Raw genomic sequence first — 13,321 nt, forward strand, 5'->3', positions numbered from 1 at the left:
GAAACCTGCCAGCAGAGGTCTAATAATGTCGTGTCGTAAAGGGTCTTGTGCCTCATCCAGGAAACGCCGTGCTGGTCAGTCATGATCGTTGGTCCCATGAAACGCCAAAGTGAAAGCGTCCATATCCAAAATCCTGTTAATGTGGTTGCGTCATGCTGAAGGGTATGTAAAAGGTGACGCTTAGGTGTAAAGAAAGAGAAAAATTAGGAGTGAAAGCCATGGTCAAGTCGTGATCGCCCAGTTGGGGGTTTCAGAGATGAAGTCGTGCTACTCAAGATGGCTGGTATCCAAAGAATTTGGTGTGTTTAGAAGCCCTCGTCGCCGGCGCGGCAAACTTTGATCTCCTTGACCCATTCAGAGAAGAGGACCTGGTGGGCAGTGAGTCGGCGAGTAGGGTTCGGATCCAGGATTGAGTAGATGACATTGCGGCATTGGCGCTGCGTGAAGGTTAGTGAGATCAGTGTACAAAGGATGTGAATGTACGCACCCGACGAAGAACTTCTATAGGCCTATAACCGGCCTCCTCCTTCCGGTCTTCAAGATAGCGGTCGAAGAACTCGTCGTCGCCTTTCTGGGCCTGACGCCAAAGGTGCCGGCCTGTCCTCATAGCCATGTAGATGATACCACAGGCCCAGACGTCGACAGCACGAGGATCAAATTCGCGGTCGACGTATTCTTCTGGAGCAATGTAAGGAGCAGAGCCACATAGACCAGCGGTCATGTGAGCCTCCTTTTCCCAGGCCATACGAAAACATTCGCCATTGCCGAAGTCGGTGATCTTGATGGAGCCGTGCTGGGTCAAGAGGAGGTTCTCAGGTTTCAGGTCTCGATGCGCGACACCCATCTCGTGCATATACTCGACGCCACGCATGAGCTGCTTAAAGAAGCAGTCGGCTTCCACAACCTCAAGTTGACCGGCAGCCAGGACCAGTGTGTACAGGTCGCCGCCAGAGCAGTACTCCATGACCTCGCAGTAGGTACCCTTGTCGTCCTGGAGGAGATCGAGCGTATTGATGACATTCGGATGCTGCATGGATGAAGAGATGCAGAACTCGGCAGTCAAGCGCTTTTGGTATTTCTTGGCCGATTCGCCTGGACGTTGCTTGAATTCTTTGACAGCGTACAGCTGCTCGCGCTTGGGGTCCTTGGCGTCTGTCTTATGTGCGACGCGCACAATACCGAAAGCACCACGGCCAACGACCTCCTGGCACTTGCCGTACTTCTGTACAAGGGTTTGCGAAGTATTGTTTGCCGAGTTCTTCTGCTCCGCCAGCTTCTCCTTCTCGTTGCGCATAACGTCGACCCAGTTCGCCATCAGACTCAGAGGCTGCTCGTCGTTGTGGCCATCCTTCCTCTTGCCCAACATCAGATTCTGGAACATGTCCGACAGTTTCTCCTGGCGCTTGGCGACCTTGAGGTGGTGCTCGTGGGTTCCGTCGTCGTTCACCCAGAACCGGCGGTAGGGCGGCGTTGGACCGCCCGTCTTGCCAGCATTTACCGACCCCTGGCGCGCCGGTGGGGGGCGCGCAACTGCTCCGTTGGTCGATTTGACCTCAGCATTCTTCTCGGCCACCAGTGCGGCCTTCGCAGAGTCCCTACTCTCGTCGCGCTTGGTGAACATGCTGCTGAGCCGCGACGTCATCGTCGGCTTTTTGGCCTTTTGCGCATCGCCATTTGCGGCAGCGGGTACACCGTTCGCGTTCGGCGGTGGCGACAGGGTGGCGTTCGCGTCTGGTTTTGAGTCGAGCGACGACACGGTGGTTGTGGAGGCGACTGGCGAAGGCTGCGGTTTCGCGGGCTGGTTGGCGGGGTTGTTGCTGGCGGTGGGGGCGGCCATGGTGGGGATGCTGGCCGGTCGAGGTCGGCGCAGAGAGGAGGCGGCTTGCGCGCAGATTCAAAGGTTTTCGGAAGGGTGAGACGCAGGTGTCTCGCGGGCTAGAAGCCCTGGTCGTGTTATTGAAGGACACGCAAAACGGCGGACAGGCGGCGGCGGCTCGCGAGAGCTATGAGGTTGGGAAGCGTGTGCTGGGTGTGGGTCGACTGGTAGTGAGGAAACACGATTGCGGTCACGGTAGCAGTCGCCAGCAAGGGCGATGTGTGAGCTTCTCGGGCGTGGAAGGTGGCAGCAGCGTCGACGGCGATGACAAACGCCTGTCAACGCGCCTTGGAAGGGCTTGGTGGCTGTGCCGGGCACCGGGGCGATCGGCGCTCTATGATGTCGAAGGTGTGTATATGACAGTGGGCAGGACAGCGTGTGAGGAGATATTTGCTGGGCGGCGTGTGAATGTGAGACCTCAGTCAGCGTGAGCGTGAGAGCAGGCACGCGGCCCTTTGGGGGGCTCCCGCAGACAAAATATCGGTAGACGGTTTGCGGGGACTTGGGTGCGGTATTTTCTTCATGCTCCCGCCGTCAGTCGCGCTAGACTGCTGCTGGGTCCCATCTTTCATTACCATTACTGATGAAAGCGCGGAGCCCGTAGACCAGCGCCGCGCGCCTCCTTTGTGCCTTGGTCCATACGCGCGCACCTGTCACCGTCCCTGCTGGCCGCCGCTGGTGGGCCTTGGTAGGTGATGTCAGCCGTCGCGGAATTGTCGACTCGACCCTGATGGAAGCCTCCAAACAAGCATCGCGGCAGCGGAAGCTTGTCGTCACCAGTGTGCCTTCATACCCGTCTTCGCCCGCCGCTCGCCATGATGCATCCGCTATTGCTCTCCTGGTCGTCCCATCACCAGCCGGCGCCATCTCCTAGGGACGCCAGCCAGCAACGAGACGCCCGTTTCCACCACCGCCTGCTCTTCGACTCCGTCTGCAACACCACGCTACTCTACAGAATGTCAACTCGCGTACATCTGTCTCGGACATGCACGCCCCAGCAGGAGCTGCAGAGCAACCCTCGCCAAACCACTCGGCTGTGCCAATTGTCACGCCGCAGACCGCAACTCTCGTCCGGGGTCCAACGTCCGTCCACTCATAAATCCCTCGGCCCAAGCCCTAGCCAGTGTTCTGCAGGCTTGCCGTCCTTCACACTGCAGCCTGCGTCTGCTTGATGCCCGCACTGACCCCATCCGAAGATCTGGCAACATCCGCGCCCTCGGGTCTGTGCCCTGAACTCAACCGCCAGCCTGAGCGGCCTGAAGTTTGCCCTCTCCTATTAGTCAGCCCTCGGCTTTCGTCGTCTTAGTCCTTCTACAGTCCCAAGCAGGGCCACGGCTGTCTGTACGTTACCTGTCCGAGGCCACTGTTGCATTTTGATTCAGCTCATGGCCGCTGTTGCTGATTCCAGAGGCAATGTCGCTCCGGCCTTCTACTGCCCCCTTTCGGCTAGTCTGGAGCATATGCTCACATCCATGTGGGGACAGGCGGAACGGCGCGAGCAATTCGCTGCCTGGCCTTTCCCTTCTACGAAAAGCAACTTTGAGGCCAAGATGTACCGCCTGCCGCATCACCCGTCGCTCACAACACGAGGGGCATCAATGCGGCTTGGCTGCCGCAAGATAAGCACTCGCCCTGCAAATCGGTTCTTGTCCCTCATCCGCATAGTGCAACCTCATCGCTGATGCGCCGAGCCCGTGGTTGCAATTTTCCACTCCATTGGACATGAAGCAGAGGCGACGGGTACACCGCTTTCTGTTCTTCATGTTGCATTTGCATATGCAAAGGCGGGGAACACCGCTCAGATACCCAGGGGCAAATCATCACTGGAAGCACGCGTCCGCTTGGCAGGAATCAAGAACACGTCGTGTCTAACATGCTGCATCTTGCAACCGTTTCTTTTTCGTTCATCACGGCCCGTAATCCCTTCGGCAATTCTGTTGTACGTCGAGCTCATGCCTTTGTTTCCGAATTTAGTAAACCACCATTTTGTGGGCTTGGCCACCTGCAGCTACCTGTCGTCCAGAACGATCGCCAGATATTATACGGATCACTGAAACCACCCATGAACGCGGCTGCAGCTAGCAACGTAGCCTGCCGAACAACTCTGCCGGGAGCACGGCGAACAGCCACGAAGCTGAAATGCGATCAGGCCATATAATCACGTCGTCGTTACGCTCGGCCAACGGTGACATTGACCATCGAGCCACCCGCGGTGTTATTTCGTGATGTCGTTTTCACCGCAGTGAAGTGTGACTTAGCCCAGCCTCTAGAATAGCCGCTAGGGCTCTGCCAGTGTGTCTCACAAAAGGAAGTCTACGATGACTGCGTAAATTCTCCGAGCTGGACCATAATGACATGACCTGCAAAGAGGGTCCATAACACCGTCCGACCCGCACCAGGCCCCAAGCTTGTCAAGTCATCTGAAGACGCAAAACAAGCCAAATTACCCCACAATACATGATATGCGTCAGACAACAGCCTCAGGACGCATTCTCAACGCTCACCCGTGGTAATGCCAGAATGCGGCACCCGCGCTTGACTCCAAGCTAATTTTCCGAGGTCCAGTATCTTTGGCCATCTCTCACTTCATCCCCCTCGGTGTCCCACCCACATTTTCAATATCCTTCCGCCCCGCTGTCCTCACCCTCCACGTGCTTAGCTCCGCACATATGCATATCCCTTCGCGCTAACCCGACACTACCCCAGCCTTGCCGGCTTCCAGTGCTTGGCTATATACAAGGCCTCCTCTTTAATCGTTAGTCGCATTGCTCCGCCATAATACCAAGCCGACACGCTGGGCACCCATCATGTACCGAGACTCCCGCGGTACGAGGTACATCAGTAGCTGCTAGTTCCCGTCATCGTTATCCTGCTGCTGCTCGGTTGAGCATCTTCGTCCCTTTTACTATACACTGTCACGTTGACTAAAGACGTCCTTCCAGCTTCGTGCCCGTGGGTGCATGGCACAGGCTGGAGATGACTACGCAATATATCCATTGTGGTCTGCGGAATTGGATCGAATGTATACCCTGCAAACCTTCCTACTCGACAGGAACTCCTCATACAGCGTTACAGTCTAAGGCAAGGCAAGATTAGGTACCTACCGGATGCTAATAATACGGTTCGACAGGACGCCCAGCACCCCATCGCTCAAACCCAATCGCTACACCCCTATCTCACTTTGCTCATTGCACCGGCGTGCCACTCCGACTCACTCCCTTCAACCCTGGCACAGGCGTACTACTCCTCGAACTTGCACTCCCTCTCCTTCCCTCCTTCTCCTTGTCCCCAGATATACCCAACGCCTTCTCCCTCTCCCTCTCCCCCTGTCCTCCCGTCGGATAATCTCCCTCTCTTCCTCCACCGCTCTCTTCTTCTCTCTCACGTTCCTCGTGATCCTACTCAGCTTCCCCTCCTTCCCCTCATTCAGCTTCTGCCACTCGCCGCGGTACTCGATGTTCAATTTGGCTTTCTCCACGAGGCCCTTGAACCCAGTCTTCATATCTGAAGGCGTGGGAGGCTGCTTGCCGTGGTCGAAAACGGCTTCGGGCGCGTCGCGTATGATAGACTTGACGTTCTCGATGCGTCGGGTGAGGTAGAGGGTAGGTCGTCGAACGCCTGCGCCTGGCGTGCTAGAGGTGTCGCGTTGCCGGGCGAGGATGCGGTCTACTTCTTCTCGGTATGCTGTCTCGTACACATTGATGTCGACGGCGCCGGGTGACTCGCTTACGATGTGCGCGTCGTCGCCTGAAAGAGCACTGTCATTGCCCGTGCCGATGTCGAGGAAGAGTGTGTCTTGAAGGGGGGTCGTGGGCGTGACCTTTACCGACAGGGGTTCCGGGTGCGGAAGAAATCAGCCCAGTGGGAATCGTAATGGGTCTGCTAGGTGCGGGACGATGGGACATGTTTTCGTGGATGACTTTTGCATCGGTGATGCCAACAGGTTGTGGTGATATAGGACTGCTTGTTGTGCTGACTTTTGCGGGATGGCTTCTCGAGCTTGAGATGCCGGGACGGAAACCGGGCTTTTCATAGGCGACTCTATCTATGCCTTGAGGAATGCGCCGGACGTCGTTGTCAATTTCGATGTCGTGGTGAACGCCTTCGGTTGCTAGTGCACCTTCGATAGGCCGACGGTCGTCGGCATCTTGTGATCTTGATTTGCGCAGCCCGGAGGGTCGCATGGAGAGTGGCGGTTGGACGATGCGAGATGCGCTGCCTAGTATTCCTTCGAGACGTTCTGGTCTTCTTCGGAAGAGAAGTTGCTTGAATCGCTTCACTGCTCGCACCTAACAGGAATCAGCCCCAATGGATACCGAACGATGGAACGAGGTAGGACAGGACGCAGGACGGCGAAGACTAAACTCCTCCGACCCATTCGCCTCTCGCGTTCTTTGCAAGATCGATTGGATTGGGCGTAGAAGCGCACTTACCACGGTAACCAAGTGGCCCATGTTTCCAGTAATAGCGGCATCGACTTCCTCATCCGTGGGCTCTACCATAGCAGCTACATTCTCACCCCTAGGCAACAAAGCATCAGTCCCGTTCCTGGTCACCCAAGGGTGTTCCTGCACATGTCAGCGCTAGACTCTCTACAGCCATCATATTGTCGCGTACTCGTATCTGCTCCATGTTGATCCTCTTCTCCGGATCTTTCTCCAAAAGTTTCTGCATTAGATCTTTGAGATTCTCGTCGCAATCGTCATACTCAGGTTGGTCCATTCGGATCGCCTGATAAAGCTCGATCATGCCATGTCGCTCGAAGGGTATCCGTCCAAATAGCAAGCAGAACAACGTCACTCCCATTGACCATATATCGACAGCTTTGCCATCTACTTCACCATGCCTAGCTACGCACAGCTCCGGAGGCATGAACGCAGGAGATCCAGCTGACTTTGCTGTTTTCATCTGATCCTGCTTGTCGAACATTTCTGAGACACCGAAATCGACAATCTTCAGTACATCGTCGCCGGTAATCAGACAATTGTCGGGCTTGATGTCGCGGTGTATGATGCCTTGGGCGTGCACTACGCATACGTTAGCGCCACAGTCCCGCGTTGTGTAGCCAAGGAATTGGCGAATCTACATACGATATTCCAGGCCTAATATCATATCGCGGAACCAACATCTGCATTGCTCCTCTGGATACGGGTCTGCGCGCTCCTCGAGACCTACCTGCATGACGACGCCCTTCTTGCACATCTCCATGACCATGTACAACGAGTCCTCGTCCGGGTCGTCGAGCACTTCGACCAATGAGACGAGGTTCGGGTGGTTCAGCTTCTTCATGATGGCAATCTCCTCTTTTATAAGGTCCAACGAGTTCTGCTCTTCTTCTCCCCCCGCCGCATGCCTGTGCAGCGGGGAATTGAAGCCCAGGCCGGCGGCGAGGGCGCCTTGTCGTCGTCGGCGAGCGGACGGCCGCCGCAGCAGGTTCGATTGCGCGCGTTTGCGCAGGCGCGACTTGGAGAACTCTTTGACAGCCTAAGAAGCAGCTGTTAGCCAAATATGAGCGTGGATTGTGTCCGTAGGTAACCCGCATCAGTCCTAGTAACTCTCCGATGTCCCAGGCGGAGGTATCGTCGTGGGATGGAACCTCACATATTCTTGGCCGTACTGGTCCACGGCGAGGTGGACGGCACCAAATGAGCCGCGGCCTATCTCCTGCTTGATGAGGTACTGATTGATGCGGTGCTGGGCGGTGCCGTCATCTTCAGAGTTGCTATACTCGGAGCGCGCATTGAGAGTTTCCTTTGCGCTGTCAACACGGACTTCTAAGTCCAATGGTACAGCAGCAGTGGGCACACCTTGACTCTGCGCGTGGACGAGGCAGCTCGCTTGTGGTGTCGTAGCGGGGAGTGATAGGCGGGCAGAGACCTGGGGCGGATGTCAGCGACGGTTGCATCACGGCGGGGTACGGAGCCAGCAGCCAGCAACCAGCCAGAGTCGACTCGGGGGGGGCATAGCGTACGTATATTTGATGGCATGCGGGCGACCGTCGCTGCCGATGGCGGGGCCATCGAGCTCGACGTGCTCCGAAGTGAAGATTCCCGGTATTTCCGTCTCACTGGGCTGCCTTGTAGAGGCCGGCTGTTGCATCATCTGTGCACGGTGACAGCAGGTCGAGGACGGCGAAGGAGGCGAAGAGGACGGGCCAGCAATGGACGGGCAGAGGGGCTCCAATTGCAGAGGGAAAGGTGAAGGGGGATTATGCAGCGCACGGCGAGAGGAGGGTTTGGGTGCAGTCCCAATTTCTCGAGCCTCAGGCGGAACAGCTCGCAGCCAAGCAGAAGTCAACGTCTGTCTGCCCCGCTGCACTCGCAGAACGGCCCCAAGTGTGCCTTGGCAAGCGCCTTGTATTCGCGGGGATCCTCTTCCGCCGTTCGAGACCCCCAGTCCATCCGGCCCACGCTTGACAGTCGCTGTGAAAGAATCGGCCCACCCACCCGTCGCCGACGCACCTCGCGCCCGCCAGCTGCCATGGTGCTGTACTCCTTCTACATCTTCGATCGCCACAGTAGGTTCTTGTCTGCTATTCTGCCACCTCCCCTCCATACATGTCGCTAACGGCATCGCAGCCGAGTGCATCTACAGCCGCCGCTGGACACCCACCCGCCCCGCCTCCTCGTCTTCCAAAGCACCGCGCCCGACCTCCAACGCCTCCACCCTTTCCGACCCCAATGGCGATACCACCGCCGCCCAGAAGGCCAAGTACGCCGACGACGAGAAGCTCATCTTCGGCCTCGTCTTCTCGCTGCGCAACATGGTCCAGAAGCTGGGCGGACAAGACGACACCTTCTTGAGCTACAGGACCGGCGAATACAAGCTGCACTACTACGAAACGCCTACCCGCATGAAGTTTGTCATGCTCACAGATACCAAATTAAACAACTTGAGGCCGTATTTGCATCAGATATGGGCCAACCTATACGTTGAATACGTCGTCAAGAATCCACTGGCCCCTGTAGAGCACCCGGGAGGCATTGGCGTTGCGAACGAGCTGTTTGAGAGGGCCCTCGAGCTGTTCGTCACTTCCGTTCTACCCGCGTGATAGACCGTGATGGTTTGGAAACAGGAACGGCCGCGTGGGCGCCATCAGAAGAGAACGAGGCTGTTCATCACGAAGATGCTGCCCGCTTTCTGCAGCTAGCGATTCAAGGTGATAAAGTTTTGGCTAAAGAGGTGGCCTGCAAACGCCGGGAAGCGGCGTGCGTGTCAAATGACGCGGCACAGAAGATACCCACCCTCCAGCTCGGTTCAGTCTGGGAGCCATTGCGGAAGCGAGATTATAGCGTCGTGAAGTACCATCGTGAGTTTCGACAGAGGTTGACATAGTGAACCAAAGATATACCAATCAGAGTATTCGTAATTCATGCAAAGTCTACCGGGTATAGAATGCTTTTCGTGTCCAAGAACGCCCCTCCATGCATTAAATATCTTCCTCACAACCTTCTAAGCCGTTACATTCGAAGGCCGCGGGCGTCCATTGATCCTCGCAGGGCCCAGCCCCTTCCGCACTTCGTCCAGCTGCTCCAGCCCGCTCATGACCTTGCCCTTCCTGATCCTGTTGTTCCTCTTTCCAACCGTCTTATGATTCCCCAAGAAGTCATCCATGATGCTGTCGAAGTCGGATCTTAGCTGTGGCGCCTCGCTCATGCTCGACATGCCAGACATGCCAGACATTTGGCTGAAGCCAGACATTTTGCTCATGCCTGACATCATCGAAGCGTCGTCCTGGAAGTCGTCGTCTGCATACTCTTCCTCGATCTTATCAAAGCGCTGATCGAGGAGAGTGAGGCCCTCGGTTCGGTGCAGTGCTGATGAAGTCATACTGTAGTTGGAGGTCGATGTGAGGGCACCTTTTCGCTTCTTCTTGCGACCACCAGCTGTGAGTGCTGAGGCGCCGGTAAGAATCGATGATTGCATGTCCGAAGGCGCAGCTGGCTTGGGTGCCTTTCCAGCCTTGGCGTCGCTCTTAAATTTTTTGAACTCTTCCATGTAGTCCATGTGGCCTTCTTCGGCGGGTGCCGGTGCCTCATCTGGTGCTGGCAAGGTTGCTGGGTCCGTGGGTTCGACAGGTTCTTTCTCCTTTTTCGGCTTCGGTGATGATGCCTTGATGGTATCATCAGTCTCCCAGCCCGCGTCGTCTTCGTCGAGAAATCGATCCATGGTGTCGTCGTCATAATCTTGCTCCTCCCACTCATATTGTCCGACCTCGGCAGGATCTTGTGTCAGCTCAGCGAAGAAATCTTCCTCATTTTCGACATACGCTTCATCCTCCAAGGCTTCTAGTACTTCGCGCAACCTCGGGTCCATGTCAGGTTGGAACCCTGCAATCGCATCTGGAATATTCTGTTGGTCTTGATATGTGGTCTTCCTCACAAACTCAGAGGGCGCAAGATCCTCCCCGAAAACGTCGCTGGCCGCACGACTGACGCTACTGCTAACGCTTATCCCAGCATCGCTCTGTCTGTCGTCTAATGTGGCTGCACGAAGTGCGTCCGCCAAATCCATCTTTTGCTTGCCCTTCTTTTTTGGCTCTTTCGCTTCAATAAAGTAGGCGTCACCCGCACCGCTGTTGAGATCCCGCATATGCTGCATATAGTCGTAATTGGAGTCGTCGTAGAAAATGCCATAGTTGGCAGCCTCACCCTCGTTCTTGCGAACATTGGGAGCGAATTCTCCCTCTAGGTCCCTACGCGACTTGATCTGACTCCGTCCAGTTCGCCCAGTTGCGGCCGTCCATCTCGAAGCGGACGAGTATTGCGAGACTCGTGAACTACCTGCAAGCTCGGAATTCTCGCGCGTATTTTGACCCTCGATTTCAGCAAAGACCATGTCCGGGGCGTCGGCATCGTGAATGCGCGGGTCATTTTGGGCGCGGTGGACGAGGCGGTAGTTGACCGCGTCCTTCTTATCGCTGGAGGGGTTAGCGGGGTACTCATGGCGATTGTGCGAAAGTGTGGCTTACATGAATTTCCTGCGCGGCATAACGGCGGTGGTAGAGCTTTTCCTGTGAAGATGTGGTCGTGATTGAACTCAGTGGATAGTCCGAGGCCGTTAAGTACAAAAGTTGGGCGGCGGGCGCGGGGCGCGGTCGGTCGACATTTCTTTAGAAAATTTAGGCGAGGGGTGAATGGTCATTACGTAGTGGGGCAACTTTTCGCCGACCACCACTCGTGTCCAACTCTCCTCTACACCGACCAAAAACCACACAGGAAATACATCACAGTCGGCAATATGGTGCTCGCAAAGTCGAAGAAGAGCGTGGGGCTGGGCAACAGCCTCATGAACGACCGCTTCGGGAAGGGCAAGGGTGCTGATATGCGCAAAGGCAACTTCCAGGGCGGTATTGAGCGGACGGGCCAGAATGGTGAGAAGGTTAGTATGCGCCTGTCCGGCTGAAACAGTACGCTAACCTACGCCAGTACATTACGAACGAAAAGAAAGAGGCAGCGTGGGTCAAGATGCGCTCTGTGACGGAACAAAACGACCTTGACGAGTTCCTCTCCACTGCCGAACTCGCGGGCACCGATTTCACGGCCGAGAAGATGAACAACGTTAAGATCATTCATCGTGACCAGAAGAACCCATATCTGCTATCTGCAGCCGAAGAGCGCGCCGCTGTGCGGAAACACCGGGAGAACAAGGAACGGTTGAGCGTACCACGGAGACCTCAATGGGACGAGAAGACAACCCCGCAGCAATTAGATACCAGGGAGCGCGAGTCTCTGCTGCAGTGGCGAAGAGGGCTGGCCGAGCTGCAGGAACATAATGATCTGCTCATGACGCCGTTTGAGCGAAATCTGGAAGTGTGGAGGCAGTTGTGGCGCGTTATCGAGAGGTCCGACCTTGTCGTCCAAATCGTGGATGCGCGAAACCCGCTGTTGTTCCGAAGCGAGGATTTGGAGACTTATGTGAAAGAGGTGGATCCGAAGAAGAACAACTTGCTCTTGGTAAACAAGGCAGATATGATGACTTTGGACCAGCGGCGAGCTTGGGCAGACTACTTCGTGGAGAAGGGCATCAACTACAAGTTCTTCTCTGCTGAGTTGGCCAAGGAGATGAACGAAGCTAGACATGGAATTGAAGAAGGCGACGAGGAAGACGACGATTCTGATGACTACCTAGACGAGGATGAGGTTGAGGAAGTCGATGTCGAAGGTGATGATCTTGCAAAGCAAGCTAGAAAGATTGAGATCCAAGACAAAGAAGAAGAAAAGGAAGACTGGGTTGATGAGGAGACTGTCCCAGGTCCCTCTGGTGGTGTTATTTTGTCAGACGAAGAAGAGCGGATACGAATCCTGACCACAGACGAACTCGAAGCTCTGTTCCTCGAACATGCCCCAGATGTCGATACAGGCCCGAACGGCGAACACCGCAAGACGCAGATCGGCCTCGTCGGTTATCCCAACGTCGGAAAGTCATCTACCATCAACGCCCTTATCGGCGCAAAGAAGGTCTCAGTCTCTGCAACACCTGGTAAAACGAAGCATTTCCAGACCATTCACCTTAGCGACCAAGTCATCCTCTGCGATTGCCCCGGTTTGGTCTTCCCTAACTTTGCGACCACGAAGGGTGAGCTTGTCTGCGCAGGTGTCCTCCCTATCGATCAACTGCGCGAATACACAGGTCCCGGTGGTCTCATCGCACAGCGCATCCCAAAATCGTTTCTTGAAGCTATCTATGGAATGAAGATCGAAGTGCGACCAATCGAGGAAGGCGGCACCGGTACCCCGACATCGGAAGAGGTGCTTCGTGCCTATGCTATCGCAAGAGGTTTCCAGACTCAAGGTTTGGGGCAGCCGGATGAGTCGCGAGCAGCACGCTATATCCTCAAGGACTACGTCAAGGGCAAGCTACTGTTCTGCCACCCTCCACCTACAGAACCACCGATTGATGCTAAACAATTCAACCGCGAACTCTATGATATCAACCACCTCCCCGCGAAACGCCGCCACCACCTTGCTTCCGTAGCCGCATCCTCCTCCGTTGCTGGTACGGAAGATGCTTCCGTCATGGACGATGATCTTGACGTCGACTCGACTCCACTCACGGGTGAGAAAGGCTCACGACTAGACAAGAAATTCTTCGGTCCAGGGCAGGGAAGTGGACATGTGTCGAGACCGTTTCACTATCAGTATAGCGAGCAAGGCAAACAGCTGAGTGGAAGGAAATTGAAGGCTGTGACGGCGATGGAGAAGGATGTAGATCCTAGTGAGCTGCAGATGAGTAGTAAGAAGCATTTCAAGGGGAACAAGCGGAGGGCGAAGAAGGTCAGAGAGGAGTACGAGTAGATACATACGGGTCTGGTAGACGAACCGCGTGCATGGCAGGCGTTGGAAGGAATTGCTTTGGGCGATGAAGGCCCAGGAGTGCGCGGTGATGATAGTACTGATTCACGAATTCAAAAGCGTTTATATTGATGCAACTATCTTCCTGTTG

General features: G+C 55.6%; 5 protein-coding genes across 5 annotated transcripts; 2 read left to right on the forward strand and 3 right to left on the reverse strand.

Moving 5' to 3' along the window:
- Nucleotides 1-305: 305 nt before the first annotated feature.
- SAT4_1 (serine/threonine-protein kinase HAL4/sat4) lies at nucleotides 306-1,837 on the reverse strand (the record flags this gene model as incomplete). Its single annotated transcript, XM_056214281.1, has 2 exons — nucleotides 306-437; nucleotides 488-1,837. The coding sequence occupies 2 exons, from the start codon at nucleotides 1,835-1,837 to the stop codon at nucleotides 306-308; spliced, it is 1,482 nt and encodes a 493-aa protein (XP_056071548.1).
- Nucleotides 1,838-5,096: 3,259 nt separating this feature from the next.
- Nucleotides 5,097-7,978, reverse strand: N0V89_005505 (uncharacterized protein; the record flags this gene model as incomplete). Its single annotated transcript, XM_056214282.1, has 8 exons — nucleotides 5,097-5,671; nucleotides 5,697-6,165; nucleotides 6,310-6,444; nucleotides 6,494-6,903; nucleotides 6,967-7,360; nucleotides 7,478-7,627; nucleotides 7,684-7,753; nucleotides 7,848-7,978. 8 exons carry the CDS (start codon nucleotides 7,976-7,978, stop codon nucleotides 5,097-5,099), a joined length of 2,334 nt encoding a protein of 777 aa, XP_056071549.1.
- A 378-nt stretch (nucleotides 7,979-8,356) lies between these two features.
- bet5 (Trafficking protein particle complex subunit BET5) lies at nucleotides 8,357-8,927 on the forward strand (the record flags this gene model as incomplete). The annotated part of the gene is made up of 2 exons (XM_056214283.1): nucleotides 8,357-8,393; nucleotides 8,455-8,927. The coding sequence occupies 2 exons, from the start codon at nucleotides 8,357-8,359 to the stop codon at nucleotides 8,925-8,927; spliced, it is 510 nt and encodes a 169-aa protein (XP_056071550.1).
- Nucleotides 8,928-9,328: 401 nt separating this feature from the next.
- Nucleotides 9,329-10,867, reverse strand: LTV1 (the record flags this gene model as incomplete). Its single annotated transcript, XM_056214284.1, has 2 exons — nucleotides 9,329-10,796; nucleotides 10,848-10,867. 2 exons carry the CDS (start codon nucleotides 10,865-10,867, stop codon nucleotides 9,329-9,331), a joined length of 1,488 nt encoding a protein of 495 aa, XP_056071551.1.
- A 249-nt stretch (nucleotides 10,868-11,116) lies between these two features.
- Nucleotides 11,117-13,173, forward strand: N0V89_005508 (uncharacterized protein; the record flags this gene model as incomplete). Its single annotated transcript, XM_056214285.1, has 2 exons — nucleotides 11,117-11,257; nucleotides 11,305-13,173. 2 exons carry the CDS (start codon nucleotides 11,117-11,119, stop codon nucleotides 13,171-13,173), a joined length of 2,010 nt encoding a protein of 669 aa, XP_056071552.1.
- Nucleotides 13,174-13,321: the final 148 nt, after the last annotated feature.

Source organism: Didymosphaeria variabile (genome assembly GCF_027946475.1).
Source record: "Didymosphaeria variabile strain IMI 356815 chromosome Unknown scaffold_4, whole genome shotgun sequence".
Lineage (NCBI taxonomy): Eukaryota > Fungi > Ascomycota > Dothideomycetes > Pleosporales > Didymosphaeriaceae > Didymosphaeria > Didymosphaeria variabile.